This window comes from Phalacrocorax carbo, chromosome 2 (assembly GCF_963921805.1).
Source record: "Phalacrocorax carbo chromosome 2, bPhaCar2.1, whole genome shotgun sequence".
In the NCBI taxonomy this organism is placed as follows: domain Eukaryota; kingdom Metazoa; phylum Chordata; class Aves; order Suliformes; family Phalacrocoracidae; genus Phalacrocorax; species Phalacrocorax carbo.
The window spans coordinates 72,566,385-72,590,702 of NC_087514.1; the positions used below are offsets into that span (position 1 = coordinate 72,566,385).

The 24,318-nt window shown below is 40.2% G+C and overlaps 1 protein-coding gene across 5 annotated transcripts in view; it reads left to right on the plus strand.

Moving 5' to 3' along the window:
- Nucleotides 1–24,318, plus strand: part of EPB41L4B (erythrocyte membrane protein band 4.1 like 4B) — a 191,017-nt gene that overhangs the window by 137,434 nt on the left and 29,265 nt on the right. For all 5 annotated transcript variants that reach the window (XM_064443262.1, XM_064443263.1, XM_064443265.1 and 2 more), the window contains 4 exons: nt 4,087–4,154; nt 17,912–18,016; nt 22,493–22,631; nt 23,090–23,167. In XM_064443262.1, coding sequence (XP_064299332.1) covers nt 4,087–4,154; nt 17,912–18,016; nt 22,493–22,631; nt 23,090–23,167 — 390 coding nt within the window. The remainder of the gene's footprint in view (nt 1–4,086; nt 4,155–17,911; nt 18,017–22,492; nt 22,632–23,089; nt 23,168–24,318) is intronic.

Below are 24,318 nucleotides of genomic sequence, written 5' to 3' on the forward strand. Positions count from 1 at the left end.
AGAAGAAAATAGAAGGAGCTGTTGTTCACTAGGCAAATCCAGCCACTGGGGCTTGTGAATTCATACATGGAGTTGATCCCACAGGCCAGAAGGTGTTCCCAACCCTGCTGGAAAGCTCAGCAGAGTCTGATGTTGCGTCCCTGAAGCATCTGTCTGCTCTCTAAGGCTCCAGAGAACCTGGCTGCTAGGACAGCAGCAGGGGTTATGGCTGCTCAGGGATCCACTGATAAGCAGTCTGAAAACAGCCAGGATCAGCCTGGCAGTCCACAGGTATATCACTTAGGCAGCTGTGGGCAAAATTTGATATTACTTAGATGCTTTTGTCCTCTTTTAATATTTTGGTGAAACTAGTCTTTCTTAGCAATCATCCACGAACAGAGGCTGTACAATGGCATTTCTGTCCAGGCATGTTTCTTGTCTCTAGTATGATAAAGTAATGCTTTACCCTTGTTTCTAACACCATCCAGAAAGTTAATGACATATGAAATTGGAACATTAATAATTTTTCTTTTGCTCTGGGCCCAGTGCAGATAAGAAAAGAGAATGGCATTGTGTGGATGGATTATATTGATTGACCTTTAATTTTGTTTGGTTTGCAGTCTGGTAGCCAGAAGAGCCAGCTTTTTTCTCTTTGGGTAATTATTAAATGAATCTGCTTCTTTATAAATGATGTTTCCAGATCTGCTGCGCCCTGAAACCTCTCCCTTTTGGAGCAGCAGCCTCTGGGTGAGGGGAGAATCTGCCTTAGTTAAGAACATCTGAGCAGCTCCATGCTGCTGCCTCTGTCCTTCTTACACAACCCAGTGCTGGGCTTTCTGTGGGTGACAGAGCCTCTGCCCAGCTGTCCATATACATTCCTCACCTACATACCTCCTGCTATCTTTGCCTAAACTCCCTTGTTCCATTGATGGAGGGCATCCTGCTATAGAAACCTAAATCCTGGCCTTTGCACATGCACTTGCATTCAAATGAAGGCAAACTATCTGGGAATTATATTGTGAGAGTTGTGTACAAGTATAACCCTTGTTTTACATTCACATCTTTTCAGTAAGGCTGAGGAAGTCCTTGTGTAGTTAGTGAGTGTGATTTGCTGGGTTAGGAGGAAAAATAAAAGAAACATACTGTCACCTAATGAGTTACTGGCCTCTTTCTGAAACAAACCAACCAACCAAAACCCAGTGAGCCAAAAAGCAAAGCAAGGGTAATGCAGTTCCTGATGGCTGAAGACCTTTGCAGAAATGTTTGCAGGTATAACGTTTTCCTACGTCTGTTCATCCATAGGCATGGGGGAGGGGCACAGGGCGAGGAGAATTAGCTCATCCTTATGAATGTGTACCTGCCAGTGCACACCCATGGCACCCAGTGTGCATGCCTACATCACCTAAGGCTGTTCAGGCCTCTCCATTTCTTCACATTCTCCCTCTCTCCCTCTAGTTTAGAATGAGATTACTTGCTTGCTGGTCTGCAGTAGTTACTTGTGTGTACAGGAGTCTTTTCTGTTCTCTAAAGCATAAGTAATAATGGAGAAAATTAACATGAAGAGAAGTTCCTCAGGATGCTGATCATGCCATTTAGGAATACACCACTTCTTGAGATGCAGGCTTAGCCTTCCAGTGCAGCGAAGGCAAAAGAGAGTGGTAATATGGTCACAGATCTGAGAAGAAACCAAGGGTCAGCTATTAGGCACTAATACAGTGAAGCCCTCCCAACTGGCTAATGAGGCCCATGGCTTATACTGTTTAAGTAAGTGGAATTTTAATAATTTCACTCCTGGTCACAGCCCCTGCATCGCATCCTTGACCTCTATATTCTCTTTTCCTTTGCTGTGTTCAAGTACATCTTAAAATGCAGCTCAATTAATTTGGTGAAAATTGGAATAAAATAAAATTTATGGTTTTAAAAAGTAGCCAATTTGACACATAATAAGCAGCTGGCTTGTCAGGCTTAACAATAAAATGTTGTTAAGACATCAGTGTGGAAGAAGAGACTGCGTACTAAGTTTCTGACAGCCGGATTCATGTTTACAGCTTTCAGAAACCCAACAGCTTTATGAAAAGCATTATAATTTCTTAGAACAAAGAAGTATTACTTCAGTGCTCATCTATGCCAACAAAGAATGATTTTCAATGCTTACTCTCAATTCCTTAAAAAACCTTTTATTTCCTTTCAAGAAAGTACTAGATTTTAACTAAACATTATGCTAGACAGAGCTACTAGAAGACAAGTAAAGAAATGTTTTCTAGAGCTGAGATAATTTCTTAAAGTTATGAATTTATTAAAATTTAAAAATTGCACTTTGGGGCCTGAAATTATTCACAGTGTGAAGCTAACTCACTGAAAACCTTACCTGCAAAAATTTGGTGGCCAAGTTACGATGGTGGTGATGGTGTGATTATGTCCCACTTTTATCTGATTGCTTAATGTTTAGAGCATTTGCTCAGGACTGAGGAAACCTTTGGCTGAGGGAGATTAAACCCAAATACATAAGAGCACTATGCTGGGGAGGAGCTCCTCCAGTATCTACTGCTGATCCTGTTCTTCTCTGAGTAAACTAGCTTCCTCTGTGAAAACTAGCGCCCTAGGAGAGGGGCAAACCTGCTGATGAAGTTCAGAGGGTCCCCTCTCTGCTCATCAGGGTTTTGGTATCAATATACAAGGTGCAACAACTCTAACAGGAAGGGTTACAGAGGGATTTATCTTAAAATGCTCCCTAACCCATCACCTCAGGTACTTGGCTAGAGTAGGCCCAGGACAGAGTTCACTTTCAGCCAGGCTCCCAGTGGTTCCAGTTTCATTGCCTATACAGTTAATCATGTGTGCAAGCTGGAACAGTCTGTTCCCACCATGGCTGATGCTCTGGTAAATAATGGCCTGAAAAGTGGCAATGGGGATTTTGGTCTCTCTGGCACAAGGGGGAAGCAAACCTAAAACTATCACAGCTTGGTCAATTTCCCCAAGCACTTAGCATCCCTACTGATATTTTGTAGTTCATTGCTAAGGTATAGGAGAAATTCAGCTTTGATTTTGTTTCTTTTTCTTATGAGTACCCTCAAATGGAATGTATCAATTTGTGTTGAATGGAAGGTCTCACATCAAATTTACAATTTTTGTACATGTCTGTAAAATCCTTTGATTTGAATTTGATGGATTTGAAGGAACCTGTCTCATCCTTTTTGAAGAGGATGAGACTAGCATATTTAATTCAATTTGATCTGGACCAATGGCCTCAAATTATTATGATTCAGATATTGACACTGAAAAATCACTCCGGTGTAGGACTGTATCAGTTGCCTTCTGTCCATTTAGCCGAATAGAAGTGTCAGAGCCTGGCAAGTCCATTACTGATTTGGAGATACTCCTGTGTCTTCAGCCAGTATTTTTTGTAGAGGGGTGCAGTGTTGTACCGATACTGGCATTTACACATGGACTGTGGAACCCTGCATCTCAGTCAAAGAGTATAATCTGCCAACATCTGCCCCAACTGGGCGTTTCCTGGGTAATGAAGCAATTTTCATGTAAGTCATTTTGCAATACTAGTATTTTCAGCTCTGTAGACAAAATGGTATGTGATACAGGACTCTAATTTAGCAGAGAGCAGTAGTGGGTGAGATTTTCTGTGAATTGCATGTACAGTGTGATTATATGTGGGGGATCCCATTTTTCAATTAATTTTTCAAAGACTGAATGAAAAGTTGGCATCATTATTTTGATTAGACTACATGAATGCTTATTCTGCTCCAATCAGAAGAACAGCTAGGCAACAGTATGTTTGCCTGGGTTGATTTTTATTATTTCTGCTCAAATGCTTTCTGAGGAACCATAAATATCAGCATTCCTTTCTTTCTCCTCCTTCATCCCTCTCCAGTCTCTTCCTAACTCTATTGCTCTGCACATTGTAGCTCATCACAGTGAATCGCAACTGTAGGAGGTGAAAAAAAAAATACTGTGCCTTTTACATCTGAGCAGAGTAGGCATTTTGGGTATTGCAGTTTTCTGGGGTGCTTACAGGAATATTTTTTTAATAAACAGTTGTATTATCCTAAGTGTATGGATGTTGTACTAAATTTTGACTCATTCTTTTAACAGGCTGTGAAAGAAGAGACCTCTTTTGTAAATCCCAGTAAGACCTCCAGCCTGCAGGACCCTAATGTAAGGTCTGTTGCTTCTTCTCCGTAGGGAAAACATCAAATAAATGCATGATATATTGAGGCATTTTCCAAACATTTTCTCAAACAGGTGTTATGGGTCAGTTTGCTCGTCCCCAAGTTGCTGTGTAAAGTTCACCAAGCAATGACCTGAGGAGGAGGTGTCTGTAAGAAGGGTGCTTTTTTTTATAAACTTATATCAGATATAGTTGAAGAATTAATAAAAGCTCAGCTTCAAAACTCAGACTAAGTGTGTGTACTTGAACAACAGCTAAAAGCTCAAAGTAAAAAATCAGGTCTAGAGATAAACTTAGGAAAGCTTGTATAAAAAAGAAGTCATTTATCATAACTTTGGTATCATTAATGTTCTAGGACTCCAAACTGTGGAATATCCTTGTGTGTATGTTTTTCTGATTTGTGCAAGTTTGATTTGTTTGGGGTTTTTTTTGGCAGAAGAAGAGACATTTGATATACAGTCTTCAGGAAAATGGCTCATTTGCAGGCAGTAGTGACCACCTTGGATTGTACTTTTATTCTGTTGATAGTGGATAGTAGCCTTCCTTTTTTGGGGTGGCCATTTTGAAGAGGCATGTTAATTGTAAACATTGTTTGAATGACACAGTACTCTCTCTTTCTGCAGGTGATTAGAGAGGAGGTTACAGCATGTGTATTTGGAAATTGCCTGCCTCTATATGTATGGTAGTGCCATCACTTTGGACATCTTTAGTATCCAAATCTGAGAAGAGCATTTGCTGAAAAATATTTTAAAGCATGGCAATCACACTGGCTGTTAATCAGCTAATTATGCTAGTGTATATACTATATATATGTTTATGTATATGTAATATACATAGGTACTAGAGCACTAGTAACTCTCTGGTGGTGACTGTTGCAACTGAAAGCAGACATTTAAGTATCTTACAGGAAAGGATGGATGTGGGGGTAATGAATTATGTTTGACAAATTTAATCATTCTGAACTCTAGAAGAAACAGTTATAGTTGTGAAAATCTGCCAAGGTTTTTTTCAAACGTGTATCTTTCCTATGAGGTGATAAATCAGCAATAGTCTTCAAAAAACATTTCATTCAAAAATTCCTTTCTGATGAGATTGGGCTAGCAGAGATGCTGTGTTTCCTTAGTGAAAGCAGCTACTTAGAGAAGAACAGTGAGGATGGTTGGTAGTGCTGAGGCAGGAGGAGACATGAGAGGCGATACTATTGCTTTCCGTTGCAGTTCCTGGCTTGCCTGCAGTACAGCTGTGATGCCCAGTTCCCCACATATCTCTCATCTTGGGACAGCCTGCAGAGCTGTAACTTCTAGCTTGGCAGGCCGTGATTTTCCTATTTGTTTGTCCAAGCAGCTGTAAAGTGTACTTGATATTTAGAATCACCCGCTTTTCTCCTGTGCCATTGCCCTTTTTAGACCTCTACAAAACTTTCTTAGGACCACTGAGAAAATTCATCACGTATGTTAAACAGTGACCTATTTCTTTGTTTAACAGAAATGGGTTTCATGTATTGTCCTTGCCACAACACCCTTTGTTGGGTTGCTGTCACTTCCAGAAGCAGTTCAGGAGGACCTGATTTGTAAAGCCCTGCGTGATTTGGAACATGGCTAAAAGCTTGTTTTCCTTACTCACCTTTGCTGAACTTCTGTGTAACATCTGTAGAAAAGGCTTTCTATTTCACATTTTGTAATAGATTCTCTCCTCCTTCATCATGCTGAGCTGTAAATGAGTTGTGTGTTGTGTGAGGTGAAGTACTAGTCAGCATGAGTAAAGGTGGCAACCTGGCTGCAAAGCTAATTTTACTGTTTTCTTTTGCACACATCCAAGCTTTTAAACTTGTAAAAGCCACTTTGGAGTTCTCGGTATGCAGCAGTCTGGTGTATATTTGTCTAATATTTATTTTTGTCTGGTTTGTGTCAAGCTTTGTTTCCTCTACAGTCAGTTGTGCCAAATGAAATGGTATTGTTTTATTGCTTTGTGTCTGTGTCCTGGAGGTGCAAATATACAAGTAATCAATGCTCAAAGACAGACCAATTTTAACAGCCTGCATTCAAAACTCAGAAAATAATGCAAAATAAATTCAGTGTCTAACCAAGTCTCTTCCTCCTTCAAGCGGCTTCCCTTTCTGCGGGGACATAGGCAGCTTTGCAGACAACCAGCATGTGACTTATTTGCCAATAACATCCTCTATAACCTCTATTTTCTCTACTTGGATGGACACAACTGAGCCTTTGCTCTGCTAGGAATTGCATCTTAGTAGTCAAGGGGTTAGTTCATAGTGGTCAGGCAAGTCACCTGGGAGTTTTGCTCTTCTTTAATTGAGAAATACCTAAGTATCATTTGTGAAAATGCCCTCCCCATGGAAAATAATTTTTATTCCTGCAAGTACCCATGCAGACATTCCTGTAGACAACACCTGTGTGAATATTTGAGGAATGCTGGTTTGCTGAAGTATCTTGCCAGTTGAAACCAGTATCTGTCACAGCTATTTAACAATACTCCTCTCTTTTCACGGAAGGAATTTATAGCAGGGACAGTGACTTCATGTATTTGATTACTGATGACTGTACAATGCACTAGCAAAATGCTCTGGTTTTTTTCCAAACCCAAGACATTGAGAAGTTTGTTCAGGCTAGCTAGTAAGCAAACATATGCAGTTTTGCTTATTAACCGAGGCATTAATTGTTCATACAAATAGGGAAGTAGAAGGTGAGGAAGGAGGGCAGTAGTGCTCGTTTGATTTAAGAACTGTGCTCTCTTTGCTACCATTTTGTCTGCTCGTCCATTGCCACTCTGAATATTACACTTCTAATGAATTAACTGCTTGGATATGGCCTGTAATCCCCCTGAGCAATTATTTTAGCATCTGCCATGGCAGACTCAATTTGGCTAACAATTGCTATAGCTCTTTGTGGCATTAGTTCTGGTTCAACTAGTAATTACTCATATGTAACGTGTGGTACAGCCACTTTTGCTACAAGCAGGACTCCAGTCATTTTGTTGGGCATGGCCTCAGAATGGTGTATAATGTTGTGCTTACGCAAAGTCATCATATATCAGTCAATTTATTCACCTGTTTTCTGTGTCTGTTGGCAAACTGTGTATCCGTCTGCATCTAAGTCACTTTAAATATGGGGAAAACCACACAGCTGAAGCTGAAATATCACTATTTTGTCAGCTTTCAGGAGGGGAAAGCCTGTGAAATTTGCTCTGTCATTTGGTGCCCAGGCTGGGAGTGCAAGGTTTGTCCTCTGATCTTCCTGTTAATAGCTAACCTGTACGTGTCATATTAAGCTGCAGGAGGATGTGGGACCACGGAAAAGTACAGTCCTCTCTCCCCCCTGCTTTTGGAGAGCAATGCTGTGCATCTCTATAGTGTTTCCTCCTCTGGATAGGATTATTTTTCTCCCAGACTGCTTCAAGTGCTGGTTCCCATATTCAGTGAGGAAAAAGCTGGCGACTCAGTCAGCCCAATACGTGCTGCAAGTGTCCTAGCTTACACTCTCCTTATTCTGCAGTTAAGGCTGATATGAGGCGCTGTGAATTGGGACACAGTCATACGTTGCACCTGCTGACCCTGCCGCTTTGCTGATAGCCCGTAGCAGAGCAGCAGATCTGGACAGTGGCAGTAAGGAAGCGGTATGGTTACCTCAGCTGGATCTGTTCAGGCTGCCCATGACTGAGCAATCAGCTGAACAAAGTCAAATGAGAGCAACTAATGGGAGGGGAATTTCAAAAGCAGTTTACAGAGGAGAGCCGTGAGTTATCTTGATAAGACCCAGAAGTCCTACCAAGAAGAGTTTGATGTGTCTTTGTTACAGCTCTGTTGTAACAGATTTGCAAACGCACACATTTTCATCAACACCCAAGTAATATGTACAGAGAAGTACAGCCCAGCTATATAGCTGGGGCATAAGCATTTTGGACAAGGCAGAACATAATATCGGTTTATGGAAGAAGAAATACCTGAAAAAAATGTGCTATTTGTGTTGCATTATTTCGCTTTTTATGCTGACTGTATCAAATCAAGAAGAGATACAGTTAGTTTGCAGTTATCGCCTTGCATAGTGAGGCATACTTTGTTAAGGCACGTAGTAAAAATACGTTTGTGTCAACATTGGACTAGTTTGGAATTTGTAATGCCAGTCATTTTGCAATGATTTTTAATGGTACTTCTTTTGGGACGTAGGTCCCAAGTCTGCAAGGGAGGCAGTGTCAGTCCTTTTTGTGACCAACAAAAGGAATTAATCTTCCACTAGAGCTAGAAAAGCCTTTCAAAGACTATTTTCTTCTCTAGTGTTGTTAGAGGAGGACCTGTCATGGTGCCGAATGGGCCAGAAGGGATTGTGAGGAAGTAACAGAGGTATTTCCCTGTCTGTTAGAAACTTCCTTACACCCAGGTATCTAACTTGATGTCCAGGTGGACGTGTCAAGGGAGAAATGTTCAGGGAGAATTCGCTGGTTAGGCATCTAATTTAATTCAGGTTTGAGATTACTGTATGTTGTTATGTATAGTTTTGGTAAGGCTCTCATCACCTGCCTCCAGCTGAGAGTTTTTATGTGATTCTTCTAGCCTTGAGAGGTCAGGGTTCAGGCTGTCTGCCAGAACATTTGTGTAATGAAGGAAGTATAAAATATTGTAGGAAGTATAAAAAAGAAAATTGTGGTCACCTGATTTCTTATCACATCTGGTCACACTCTCCTCTTGATCAGAGGCCTGTCCCATCTAGTGATCAGGGATGCAGAGGTTTCTCTCCCACAGCGTATCAAGTGAATGTGAATCACATAGTCACCTCTTCACCTTTTTATAAACCTCCCCCATTTCTTAGTAAAGGGATGGGCTGCTAGAAAGATAACGTCTTGAACTCTCTTTCCAGAAATTTCCCACCTAATTGCCAGCCTACTTCTTTTCTTAAACATAAAAAACATACAGGGCTAGCCACAGAACCCCATCAAGATAATTCCTTCCAGTATTCCTCTCCTTATTCAAACCTTTGCCAGACAGAAGCACCATCTGTACAACTCCCCCCAGTGTCTATAAACGAACCTCTCCTGAAAACTCTTTGAAGTATCTGTTTTCTCCCTGGCTATGACCACCTGGGTAAGCCTATAGTATATATGTGTGTGTGCTTATGCACACAGATTCACACACACAGAGTTTGGCTATGTTTAACATAAAGGTCTACACATTTCTTATTCTGTTCACTTCTTCAGATATGGCTGAATGTATCTGCTGGTATAACCCTTCTACACTGGCTTCAGGAATTCCAGTTTGTGAAAAATTAGACCAAATTAGTACAGATGTCAGGAAATGCTAATACTTTGGAACCAGGCGAAATACTGGTCGTCCTCAGGCATACCCCGTTTGCCAAGCCAAACTTTCATCTTGGGACAAATCAGACAGTGGAAACATTAGCAAAAATGCCCAATGTTAAAAAAAATAATTGAAAAGAAACTGAAATAAATTTTGTAAGAGGAATTATCTGGAAATCATTGGGATTTCCTGATAATGTACTTTTTTCTTCACGGTCACTTGGAGTTCAGAAATTTTAGACATGGTACATGTCTGATTCAGGTGATCTGGATGAAGGTCTTCAAGACCTGGTACATGTAAACACTAACACCTTCGTCATCTGCTAAATGTTAGTCTTCATTTTCTGAGTAGCTGTTTACTGTTACACACACAAGACTATCCTGTTGTTAAAACTGATACACTCTTTTGAGGTTACGTTTTAGAAAATTGAAATGGTAACTGACATTGTTTCTGAGAAATTTTAGTTAGTTATCATAGAATTGTAGAACTGTTGATTGGAAGGGACATCTGGAGGTCATCTAGTCCAGTCTCCTGCTCAAAGCAGGCCTGTCACCAACACTAGATCAGGTCAGCCATGGCTTTGTCTAGCTGAATTTTGAAAACCTCCAAGGATGGAGATTATACAGCCTCTTATGCAAAATACTGATCAAATGTGCAAATGCAAGTTCCCGCATTTCTGAGGCAGATGCCCAAGTGTTGTCATTCAAGAGCCCTCAGGTTGGCTGGTCATTTATTACTGTTCCTGTCACTGTTGCCACTTGCTGCTTTGCACCATGTGGTACATTTATGGTCTGCAATATTTATTTTCCCTTATAACATGCATTTGGATTGCTACTGACTTTGGCATGCTTTACATCCAACATGGTTCAGGATTTATCTGCAGATTTCTTTCTGTTTAGACCAACTGCTGCATCACCCTTTGTTGATCCTTGTTATCCAAATTATCTCATCTTTCATAGGATTGCAAATAGCAATATTCTTCTTATGTGGGAGTAGGTATAAGCACCAGCTGGTGCTTTGTGCGTTCATTTATTCTAATTTTCTTTGTAAATCTTCCCATCCGAAACCAAATTACGCTATTACATTAAGACTAATTACATTAGGAGCTGCTCAACACATAACGTAAAATTAAATGTTATCGCACAGATCTTGATGATGCTGCACACCAGAAAAGAAGGGTGGAAAATAATAAATTATATCGAGTTATACAGGCTAAAGATGAATCAGGAGGCACTCTTCTGAATGCCCAAGGCAGACTAATGCTCATACAGATTGTCAGAATATGATTCCCCTGGTGTGGCTCGTGCATCTGATGTACACTAGGCTTTGAGTTTGGCTGCCTTTCAATTTATGTGGATATGTCCTACACCTCTTCCGACCAAAGCGGTGATACTTCTTAGACATCACTTTTGTGCATCATCAAGGGAGGAGCACCACTCAAAGTGATGTCTGCATTCTTGTGCTTTTCCCTTTCCTTTCTCAGCTGCACAGTCTCCATCAACTTTTGAATTATCATCTCTTGGTATCTGAGCTAACATCCTGCTGAAGTACCTGGTGCAGTGTGTATTTGAACCTGATTTTTCAGAGAACTTTGGCTCTCTGCAGGTGCTCTCAGGATACGACCCTATGAGCACGGTGCAAAGCATACTGATGTTTGCTTAATCTGTACACATTTTGGATCTGAAACTAACACGTCAGTATCTGTCTTTATACATACGCTTCCAGTGAATGTCAGGGTAGTTTTCCAACAGCATATAGGCATGTGCACAAGGAGTTTGTTCTAGCTTATCCGACAATATGTACTCTGCGCACTGACTTTTTTTATCAGTGACAATGACTTAGGACTCTTTGGAATCATAAGTCAAGGCAACATTTTTTGAGAAGAAAAGTAACTTTCCTTTTTATAAGGAAAGCTAGGGTTCTGAAGTGGTAGTAGTATTCTCAGAGAAGTGGAATTTATTGTACAGCTGCTTATCAGCTGCTCAACACTTCAAGGCACGTGAGCTGATTTTCATTTAGAAATTTCAGTTGACAGAGATGGCTGTGGCCCACAAAGATCTCTTGGGTGCTGTATCTAACAACAGTTCTTACAAAGGCTGCAAACTGACACCAGGTATCAAGTCTGAGGCTTTAACCATGGACAGTTTCTAGGTAGGTAGTTTCTAAGCATCACAGAGCTGATGTTTTGGATCAGCCACACAGCGAGAGCTGTGGTAGGAGATATCCACGTTGACATCTGGAGGCTAAGAATAGGCATGCCACCTGGCTGATTATGGGCAGTTGGTTTCCTCAAGTCAAAGACTTCAGTTCCCTAGGAAAATAGACATATGCAAAAGAACTTTTAGGTAGGTCAGAATTGAAGGTGATCAAAAATTATGTGCTTGGTTTTACCTAGCATGACCTTCAGTGAATCCAGGCAGGTTGTGTTTTCTTAGAATCAGAATAGACTTAATTCTCTGAGGCAGAGTCGGAAACAACATTTAAATATCACCTTCTAAATGTATTGTGAAATATTATAGGAAAACTAAAAACATTATCTATGTTGACCTCTTCCTAACAAATATTAATTGCTTTTAAAAAGCTGCTTTTTCATTTAATCTTCATCCTTAAAAATAGAAAACATTCACTCTCCAGCTGAAAAATTTCAGCCAACATTTCCAAAAACAAAGTGAATAACCAAAAGCACACCAGCCTGGCCTCAATCCAGTGGACAGGTTAATGGATCTGCTACTCTGGCTTTTTACAGGAACTGCACCCAGTAATTTCTGCATCAAAGTCATAACTTCAAGCTGAAAACTTGCATACCCTTTGCATGCCAGTCTGCATTAAAGATTGCAGATAGGACACCTAGGTATGTTCTTTGACTTCATTTCAAGTATTAAAGACCTCTTTCACCTGTTGCCTGAAGTCAGATGCTGATGAATTGTTTGTAATTGTAATTCTTAATCTCTGAACTATGGAGAAAAGAGCAGTACTCAGACCTTTCATATGATGTTAAGCTCATGAAATACCCCACTCGAGGGGCGTCTCTTTGGCTGTGTCCCTTAAACTGCATCTAGGCCCTTTGGAAACCACAGCATTTAGAACGGCTGTCCTGATTGCTGTACGGAGAGGTACAATTCGTAGCTCAGTTTGACCTTAGATACTGGGTGTTGACCTGCAACATTAGTCTGAGCTGGGAGAAAAGAACAGTTTCTGTATCATTATCTATCTGTCGGACCACAGGAGCACCACATTTTCGTTTAGACTGAAGACACATTTTCATTACAAAGACAAGAGAGGGGAGGGAATTTTTTCCTTTAAAAGAAACAGAACTCAAGTGAGGAAGGTGAGGAAAGCCCACAAGCTGTTTTTGGATTTGGCTGCTTCTCTGTAGCAAGGAGCTTTGTTGTACATCTGAAATCTATGGGGGTGGGGGGTGGGGGTGGTATTAAAAAAAAAAAAGATAAAAAAGAAGAAAAGACCTTTATTCAGAAAGTTTTATGCTGGCAATAGCTTTCAAATGTCCAAATAACGTTTTAGATAGCTAACCTGTCTTCTGAGAAAAGCTACCTTATCAGGGTAAAAAGCACATATTATTGTTTCTCAACTTCAGATGGCCATAACTTTGGAAAAGAAATAAGTGTGCAATCCTTAGAGCACAGACTGAGAAAAGATTTGCATGTTAATGTGTTTGCTTATCTTAGGCTATGTCTTCGATACACAAGAGAACGCATCTGTCAAATATTTTTCCTCTTTCCTTTCTTCCTTGCTTTTCCTTCCCAAGATTTTACTACTGCATTCCTACTCAAAGGGAGTTCTGAAGCCAAAAAATCAGCCAGTGGTTCCCCCCCATGAATCAGCACCTGAAGGCAGGTCAGCCTTCATGCAGATGGATGTATCCTTGTAAATCATGGAGCTTTTAGCCTCTAATTCTTGGCCTTCATCTGGGAGGATGGAGGGAGAGACATTGTTCCAGATGGCAAAAAAGGCAAAACAGAAGCAGAGAGGATAAAACCTGTTAAAGACAAACACAGAAAGCAGGTTTCCGCAGCAGACTTTGGTGGTTTTAAAATTCCAAACTGGATCCTCCAGTGCAAAAGAAGTTATTTCATCCCTTTCAGCTTACTAGGAGCACGGTCATTTGCTCCCACACAGCCCACTTGCCACATTTCAAAGAAGTACAGAGGTCTTTCCAGAGCCAACTTAGCAGAGGTTGGGGAAGGCACGTCAGTCTGTGGAAGCCACACAGTATGCAAAGGGGTGGTGCAGGCAGCAGCATAGCCCCAGCTCTGTGAACTAGTCTCCCCATTATGGCTGAGCCAGGGTGGAGTGGGACCCCCTGAGTGTCTCGGCACGAGCACCTACATCACGTCTCCAAGGAAGATTCAAGCTAAATCAGTGAGCATCTGTGGTCACTTGAAATGTTCCACAGTGCATGTTTTTTGTGAGCCGTTTTGGTTTCAGTAGCCCTGTTGGCTGCTACTCTGAGAACAAAACAAATTTCTTGGTTTTGGGGGGATCTCTCTGTAGGGCTTGCTTATGTTTCTGTGCAGGCTTGTGAAACGGGCTGAAGCCGGTTCAGCAGAGTGTGCTGGCTGCTGCTCAGGAGGGTGCTGGGTGTCTCAGTGCACAGGCGGTTTCTGATGACCTGGCACTGTACGCTGACATTCGTGGTGGTTATTGTCATTCTCGCCAGGAAGTGGCAGATCTTTATGTAAGGTGCCAGGTCATTAAGTAACTGTCTTGGTTCAGTACCTTCATTTTTATGCCGTGGTGGTTGGATACTGTTACAGGAAAAAGGTTTTGTATGAATTAATAACATTGAAACAGAACCTTATAAAGGAGCTATAATACACTGCATGACTGCATGTTTTCTTTTTCTTTTTTTTTAATTTATTTTTCTTTTTTTAATTCTGAGTCCCACTGATGCTTCAACACTTCAGGTTTTGTTCAAGCTCACATAAGTTACTACAGGTAGGACTATGAACTACAAATGGTGATATCTGCACTTAATGACTCTATTTAAATAGCCAAAATAATTACAAGGTTTTTATTCAGGAATCATGTTTTCCAATACAAGATAATATATTCTGGCTGTAGATATCGAAAGGCAACAATAGAAGTTATTCTGCTTTCTAGTTGCTTCTTTTTCAGGAATATCAATGAGATCATTCTTAAGAGTTTGTGTGATATTAAAAGCCTACCATTTTTAAAACAGATCAGGTTCTGAGTTGATCAAGCTGAGCACTTTCTTGCATCTGCTTGCTGAAGTGAGAGTAGCAACAGTTTTGATCATATTCAGACTGAGGAAGAGTGGAGATAAAACAGGAGCTGTCACAGATTTTTTTAGGCTGGTGTGGAAAGAGCTAACCTAGCAGGGTTTTAATGAGGGCAAAAATCCAGCTCTGCAGTTGGTAGGACTAGCCTAACATGTCATCTCGTGCTTATGGTAGGCACCCTCTTCAGGTGGAGGCATTGACACTGCTCTTTTTCATTCAGAGGCAGCTTCAATTTACACCCTTGATGACCTGCAGCTTCTCAAAATGTGCAGTTAAATGGTGCTTGTATCTCTCCCAGAGGCCTGATAAACATCAGGAGAAAGGCAGTCACTGCATCCAGCCTTTAACAAAAATGATGGCAAAATTTTATAATAAAGGGAAAGAAGTGTTTGCTCTTGAAATTGTATTGCTTTTGCAAAATTAGTGGGTGGGATACTTTACTGGCAGGGTACAAAATACAAATAAAGTTTATCCGAGCAGTTACAATCACTGAAATAGGAGTAGGTGTGTCTAGGGGTACTGTATCTTGGCGCTTTTTTAAAATACTGTTCACTTGAAAATTTACAGTATTCAAAGAAAAATAAGTTTTTCATCTATTTGTTGGGTTAGAGTGTAGGGTCTGTTTGGTTCTTGAACACTTAATCACAGTTGAGTGAAATTTTTCATGTGAAATTTTTTTCAAGATTAATTCAGACTTAGAACTTTAAAACGTTTCATATATACGAATCAGTTTCATAACTTGCTTTGAAATCATGATAAACTGCTTCAGTTACAAAATTGCACAATATCTTTTCAAATAAGAATTTGATTTTGGCAATTGTTTTGAAAGTCCCACCTCCTCCCCTTTTTTTTTTTGAAATTGCAAACCATGAGAACCAAAAGGAGATATACAGGCTTTGTAAAATAAAACTTGTTAAAGGAACAGAAATTATCATTTCAAAATGTCCTTTGTGTGAAAATATCTGATTTACTTTCAGTACAGATTATAACAATTGTTTTGAGAAATATGAACTAGCCATGAACTGGAAATAGATTTGTTACCAGCTTTGTTGTTCCACACTGTGCTGTTTCCTGACCCCCTTGATAGTATTAGTGCATTGCTTATTAACTTTTTGAGCAAACATTTTTCAACTCACGTGTAGTTGATACCATTATTTTTGTTCCTGCTTTCACTGGGTTGATGAAAAGGTTTAAAGCTTGTAACTACTGTCTTAGAAAGGTATTGGAGAATGGTGGGGACTGCTCATTCAGAGCAAGAATTTCAGCGAGTGTGTTTCAGCAGGTTTGAGCTGGAAATAATGGCATTACTTACATTCACACAGATTCACACAGGCCTCAACATAATTATCCTGCTTATGTCAGAACCTGAATTGAAAATCAATTTGGCCAAATTGAACTAGTAATTTTTTTCAGTTGTGAAAAAGCTACCTTTGGTTTAGCACAAGTTGTCTAGAAAAAAGAATAGCTAGAGCAGCCAGTCTGAAGACTGACTTGATGAAAATGTCATTGGGGGCTTCCATCATTATGTTGATTCACAGATTTCCAGATCAGACATACTGACTTCAAGATTAAAACAAGAGAGTTTGGGCTTTTTTGCTTCCCTTATCTTCCCCTTATTTGCCAGACTAAGAAACTCAGCAAAAAGTCTGAAAATATGGCTGGATTGTTCTGCATTAATCTCATCGCAAATCTGAGATATAAATGACTGAGCCTGAAATTGGAATCTGAGAGGGGGCAAGATATGAATCTTGCTGCTATCTGTACTGACTTCTTGAAGTTAATGGGATCAAAAAGCAGAATAAAAATCAACAAAAGTTGTTCCATGAGAAGCAGAACTAGTAGAGTTGGGTTTATGATTTATGTATGCCCTTTGTACTCTTCTACTTCCCATTTCTCCATCTTATGCTCTGTGGCCTTTCGAAAGACTAAGAAAAATAGAGGAAAACTGAAGATATAATCTGAAGGCTATGCCATCCCGGTAGGTTCTGTTGTAGCTGGACAGCAGGTTCAGAAGTTATCAGAGAGTTAATGAAGCTTAAAACTCACAGGGGCATCAGGAAGAACTGCAATTGTGAAGATTAAATATGCTTATCTTATTATGGCTTTAGAAGACTAATACGATGCAAGTAGACTAAAAAAATTCAACCCACATTTATAATATTAGAGACAAGATTGGGCCACTTCTGCCAGTTGTGGAATGTATATTGGTGCATGAACAGTCCCACCAGTAATCAGTAGGGCCGCTGAAGTACTAACTTAGTATCTGACTTCAGATTAGACGGCAGAATACCATTTCATAAGTTATTAATCAAGGCTTTGAAATTACTCCTTAATGTTTAGCACATTTGTTATGCCTATAGCATTTCTAATACATGTATGATGTATTTAATCATAATGTGATGCTTCAAATGTAAGTAGTATTTAAGATAATTCATATGTCTTCGTGCCCCTCAAGCCCACGGTTGAAATGGTTTCTTCCCAAGGTCATGAAGATCTTGTATTTTGTATTTGTGCTATTTGTATTCAAGCCTTTATTAACCCTACTGATAAATCACTAAAGAGAAGATCCTTTTACTTAGGTCTCCTCATTCCCATTTCTGTCCTGTGCTGGAGCTCTGCAGGTGTATTTCACATTCATGAGGATCTGAAACACGTCTGAGTTTTGCTTTTTTTTTCTAGCAAGTATCCTTTTCTTGGATCAAATGCATTAGTTCATTTCCCTTGAGCTGCTCTTTCAAATGCAGAAGGATAATATTTAATTTCAGGTAAAAACTATTTTAGGCAGAACAGGTTTCACAATTCTTAAAATAGTTTTTGTTAAAGGGTTTGTTTGTTTTGGGTTTTTTTTTTAAATATTTCTGACATGACTGAATCGCTGGGCTGTTATTAAACTGTTGTATTTTGGAAACAGTGACACCTCCACATGGTCTCTTACATAGGCTGTGTATTTGTAATCAGTTGCTGCTTTTATAAATGGTATGCAATGCACAGGAAAGTGAGTTCACACATCCTTTTCTGTTCATGCACACTGGCCTGGGGACTATAAATGGAACAAAAGGATGAACTTCAACGGGCACTTGCCACTTTGCAAGATAAATGTGTTGATGAGTTAGAACTTTGTTGATATGCCTGAAGTAGTTTAAATAAAGACTGTGCCACATATATTTTTCTTGTTATTTTTAGAAGTCCAGCTCCAGTGCGACCTGAAACTACGCCATCAACTGGCCCTACAGAAAAGCAGGAGATCAAAGTTTCTCGCGTGAGGAAGTTAACAAGGCAGTACAGTTTGTGAGTAACATCTAGTACTATCTTTATGTTTTTGCCTGCTGCAGCTGAAAATGAAGGGGGATGATAATTATTGCTCTAGCTATGCCTTCTGAAAAGCACGAGTGTAATTACATGATAATGATCTTATACTGATAGCATTCCTTTCATCACGGAGAATCTTTAAGCTTTTAATACAAAACGAATTTGCCATCCCTATGCAGTTGCTAACCCTCAGGATTGCAGGCCCTCTGCCTTTTTCTGAGCTGATAGGTTAAGAATTAGAAACCTTTTTCTCGCACAAAATGTCAAAGACCTGGTCTGTGCTGGAGCAAGCTGCTCCGTCTGCTTCATTACAACCCCATTTGCAAAATGAGGAAAACAGTCCTTAGTTGCTGGGTCGTGAGCTGTGTTGTCAGCCATTCCCTCTCAGAAAGTGCACCTTCTCTCTCTTTCTCTCTGATTTTGTCACATGCAGAAATTGCTGAGCCCACTACAGCTACAGCCAGCAAAGTTAGGTCTCTTAGTCCTGGCAAGAATGGTCTGTGCCTATAGGGCTTTGGCATCCCATTTACACCTAGTTCATCCAATTTGAGAGTCTCTGGAGGTGTGAGGTACTGAACAGATGTGGAAATCGCTTTGTTCATTTGTCCTTCGTATGAAAGGACAGACAAGGCCACCAGAAACTAGGGAAAAAAAGGACAATGTCAGCATAAACTTATCAGTACAAAAACACCAATGCCACAATGGAGAAAAAAATGTGTATGTTTTCTATGTGGAATGGCAACTGTTAGTCCCTCCAGCAATTTTAATTTTAGTGTCACTAAATATATAGCAATATTAGCAAAAGTTTTCTTTCCCTCCAAAAGGACCCTAATAAATATCAATATGAAGTTATTTTCTGTCTCAGTATTAACACTGGCTTTTGTTATGGGGAAAAAAGTAACAATCTACATCACCAAAACTGAAAAATTATTTAGGAGAACAAACAGAAGAATGAATCGAATTGAAACTAGGAGGAAAATGAGCAGTTAGCCAAACTGGTATTTGTGCAAGGAACCAAGGCTGATGATGTATGGGAACACACAGCCACAGCTTGGTCAGCAGGCCACATAACATGCTCTCTTTTACTATGATACACCAACTGGTATGGTTTGAAAATAAGATAGGACATGGGAGTTGACAACTTAAGCTGGGAAGAGAACCCAGGTTCCCTTACTGCTCTCTAATCCTGAAGGTAATGTGTGACAGGGAACTTGGCAGGAGCAGTTTCCCAAGGCCTGCTCGCTCGCTCTGCCCAGCATAACTCAGACAGCAGTGCACTTTTCTTGAATGGGACCCCACTTCTACTACATCTTTTTCTACATGCCGGAGGGAAGAATCCTCCTACATATTTCAAGATGCACCTGATTTTTCAGATTTTTATATGACGTAGGGACTTGTAGATAGCAGTCAGCAAAGGAAAAGGCTGTGACACTGAGAGGACCAACTTTTTTTTATGCTCTTCATATGGCAGGTAATGAACAGGACACGGTGGCTGATCTTATTTGAGCACACTGATGTGTAAGGACAGGCAAGAAACTTATGTCCTATTGCAGGTATAGTCACAGGTTTTATACGCACACTTGGAAAAGTTTTTGATTTAAGTTTTAACCTAAACAGGTTGTTAAACTTGGTACTCAAATACTGCTACATGGCAAACAAAGAGAACAGGGTTATGCTGTGTAGACAATTTTGATGTAAGGGTACCTTGGTGATTTTATGTATGCGGAAGCAGAAAATTTCCCATGGGACCGTCAAAGTAAGGTAGTAGGATATGGTGTTGAAGATAGGCAAGGCTAGTAAGAAATCAGTTTTTAAGAATCTGAGTGAAAAAAATTTTGCTAGGGTAGGTTGGGGCTGGAGAGGATGTGTTTACCAACAAATAGAAGGTGACAACCAAAGGAGATGTATAAGTACTAGGACATAGAATAATGAAAATAGGTATCTTAAAGGGTCATCCCTGAAGTAGAATCAGCTATTCCTAGATCATTCTTGTCTAAGAAAGTGTTTAGCCAACCTGTTCTTAAAGGGCAATGAGAAAATCTCTGGGCGAGGGACTGAGCAACTCCCTTTTCTGTTCACGAATGGTGAGCCAGTCCCCCAGAGCTGCTGAGCACCTGCAGAACACGTGGCCCCACACCTGAGGACAGCCCTGAGGAAAGGAGGAGAGGGTAAATGAAAATGAATGAGAGGTAGTGCTAGAGAGAAGGGAAAGGAAGGGAAGATTCTGTGTAATGGTATCACAGAGAATTCAGTGGTGTCTGGGAAGAGCAGAACTTGAGAAGGCAAATTTGAAGAGACGAATAGTGCAGTCAGAGGCAAGTGGAATGGAAAGGAGACTAGAGGCAGGGTTATGCGGTGGAAAAGGAGAAGGTGTTATCACACACACACGCACAGAAGCAATATTTAAACACTCTATTAAAAATATATATGTATGTATTCAGGAGTGAATTCTCAATTTTTGGTTGTTAAGTTTTTGAGGAACCAGTTTTGAGCATGTCTTGCCCCTGGGTGGATTTTCAGTTGTCCAGTGTTAGGCATGAGGAACAGCACCTCAAGCGCACATAAACACATCTAACCACAAGTGTCACCTATGCTATGACCATGTGTAGGGCTGAAGACTCCACAGTTAAAAATAACGGCTGTGATTTTCTTTTTGGTGTAGACCCAAATTCTATTCAATTTATCTTGTTTCTGGACTGCAAATATGGGAAATGCAAACAAATAGTGAAGAAGTGTTGTGAAAGGAATACAGTGAAGAAGGCCAATTCTCAGACTTGGAGCTTACATACTCTCTTACATTGAAGTATTGAAGTATAGTGAAGATTATTGAATTATTGAAGTATTATTGAATTATTGAAATTATTGAAGTATTGAATATTGTGAAAGGAATGCAGTGAAGAAGGCCAGTTCTCAGACTTGCGGCTTACATGCTTTCTTACATTGAGCTTACAGCTCAATGATTGATAAGACTGGACCCTAACCCTTAGCTTTCATTCCCAGACACTAAGAAGCCTTTTTGAACTTGCAAGTTCTCAACAATTTTCCACTTCATTGTGTACAACAGAGCAGCTTTACCCAGCAAGGATGGGGAGGGTGCCAGTGTATTCCTGCTGAGAGTGGGGAGAAAATGTCAGCTACATGTTTCTGAAAGAGAGATTAACTAGGTCAACAGCCCAACTCTGGCTTGTTGCATTAATAAAACATCTATTGAACAGGTCCAAAAGATTTTGCATATTCTTTCCAGCATAAAACCAGTGTATTGTATATGCTCTGGTGCTGAATTCTATCCTTACACAGAAGAAATAAAGAATGACGCATGGAAAAGATACCATTAATCACCATAGCTTTATATCATAACAAAAAACCATTGCTATCAGCCAAACGACCCACCATAAGTCTGTGCACACTGTATGTCATGTAGTTTTGAAGTACTGTGTTGCCCAGGCATGCTGCCTTCAAGTAGCACTAAACCAAGTACAGTTCTGTTCTGGAAGTATCTGTCAAACTGGCACGGCAGACATCTGTGCACTGTGACTACCTAATTGGTAGTTAACATGGTGCCATTTTATGAGCAGAAAACATTTTTCTCATCATTTTTCCATGTGCTTTAAACTGTCAAGCTGTAGTCTTTCATTTTCACACATCATTCACTGTAATAGAGGTTCTGTAGGCCAAATTGTGACTCTGTTTACCTCCGTGCAATTGCAATTAGCAATTGGGAACTTCCTGACTCAGGGTTGACTGATCCCAATGATTTATAGTCAGTGGGGCTCTACAAAAGTAAATGAAGGTATAATATTCACTACCAACTTTCATTTAGTGGTGACAGTAGGTGAGATGGAAAGAGCTCAGCTTGACGCCCTAGAGCCCAAGGGAAGTGTGCAGCCTGGTTTTGAATTAAATGGTTTTTTTATCAGTAAACAGAATAATCGGGACAGGAAATAGATATGCTCAGATAAAGAGCTCCTTTTTGGAGTCAATGGAAGTCCTTTAAGAGAAGAAAACAATAGCACAGACTGACTGCATAATGGGTGTCAGATCTCCTGTTGGTCTAAAGCCAACGAAGCAGTTGGTCCCATGGATGGATCTAACCAGATCTGTTCTTACCAATACAGCCAGCCTCCACAGAAAAGAATAAACATTAGAGTAATATCAAATCAGTTCATTTATGCATATATACATACGCCATAGAAACACTACTTGTGTATCATACACATCAGATTTCCATTTGCAGATGAGAGTTATGTAACCGATCAACTTTTGAGGAACCTTTAGAGCTTAAAAAGCTTAATTTACTTGAAAGTTAGCTGCATTACAGATGGAAGAGTAAACAGAACTTCACTGCAAAGCCCTACAGCTGACATACATGTTTCCAGTGCCTCCTCCAGCACAAGTATGGTCAAAGTCCAGTGACATTTTCTAATGAGAAGATCTGTCTGCTTTTATCTACTGCAGTGATGAAGATGACCTTCCTCCAGCACTGGCAGCAGCAGCGGCGGCATCAACACCTGTGTCTTCAGCATCTCCTGGGTCACAGAAAACGTGTACGCCACAGACATCAGAAGGACAAACACAGGTTTCGCCTGGTGGCAAGGTAACATGCAAAGAGATAAGCTTAGGTCAGTTTGGAGAGTATTCAGGAAGGGTGGGAGGGAGTTGCAGGTAACATGTTTTCCTTAGATGGAGTAATTCTACATTTAGGACCACTTTTTAATGCAGAGTTGTAGTAATATGTTTAACCTGTTGCATAAGGAAATATTTAGACACTGCTCCAAGACCAAACTAAAATCAGTAGTAGTTTTTCATCAACATCAGGGGGCAGTGGGTCAGGATTAAATTGATATTTACCTTTTATTTCAAAGGTGCATAATTTTGTTGTCCGTCTTTCCTGAGTAGCCATGCTTAAAAACACATGGTATGAAATTTGAAATCCATTTGGCAATCTATGCTTTACAGAATTAAAAAGAGAAAGAAAAAAAACCAAAACAAGTAACAGAATTACAGAAATTAAATTATTTTTTTTTTAACGCTGGATTTATTCTTTGCGTTTAGAGTTCCACAGATGCTGGAAGTACATTTGCTTTGGAGCCAGGTGACCTCCTGATGGATTTTACAGAAGCCACACCTATGGTAAATAGTTTCAGTTTGCCACTAGGAAAATGTAAACGTTTTGAATAATTTGTCTGCAGCTAAAATGAATGAGATACTATGCAGTGTGTTGGATAGTACACAGGAATAAAGTAAGTTTCTTTCATATTCAGTCATCCTGAGCATCCATTAGACTCAGTTCAGCATCTCTGAAAATCAGTCCACATCGACAAAACTTATGGCTGAGCTTTTGAATGCTATTCTTTATTGTTGGATGACTTCTCATTTCTCTCTCTGACCTGGATATCTTTACACCTTGCTGCACTGGTTTTGTGAGCTTCTTTGTCCCTTTAACATAGATTCCTAATGTGGTCATAGATTTGCTTTTGGAGTTGTCTGGGAAGTCCCTTCTCCCTACAAGTTTTGCTTAGACCTTACCCAATAGCCAATACAAAGACATGTAGCTGCACTTTCACGTTTCATTAGCAGAGTGCTTTGCTTCACTTTCAGGCAAAATAGTCTACAACGTGTTGATGATTAACTTCTTTTTTTTTAGAGGTACATGATTTGTATTTTTGCTTAAAAGCCAAGGAGAGGTGCTGGTTGCAGAGAAGTCGAAATGCCTCTTGACTTCCATGATTTCAGGCTTTCACCTCAGGTTTCCAGCAGGTTACTTGAAGGATCACACTATGATCCTTAACTTTCTCGAAGTCATCCTGCATTGCAAATAGCTCTTACGCCAGATAGATCCTCTGCTGTCCAAAGCCATTTTTGCTCACTTCTAGAAACCATGTTTAAAGCATATAAAAAGCACTACATGGGCAGCACTATGTTTTTGGCATAAACATGTTTGTATTACAGTACTTCTGTTCTGGGCATTGCTTTTGCTACATGGTTAGGTCCTTGTTTACAGTGTGGGATAGGTGCTGTGGGGATGTGTGTTTTGCTTCAGAGACAGTGTGGTACCAGTCTGTAAATAACTGCCTGTATCCTGTTACCACTGGATGAGAGATGTGACTTCCCCTGCAAGTCTGGTGAAGAGAAGGCTTATCCCTCCTAGGCTGCTCCCTGCTTGCAGAAGGGATGTGAATATTCAGATATGGCTTTTTGACTTTAGAGGCACATTGAGGTGGGCATGGGGTGTACTATGCCTAGAGACTTGCTGCTGTGGATGGGAAGACAGGTTTGATGCA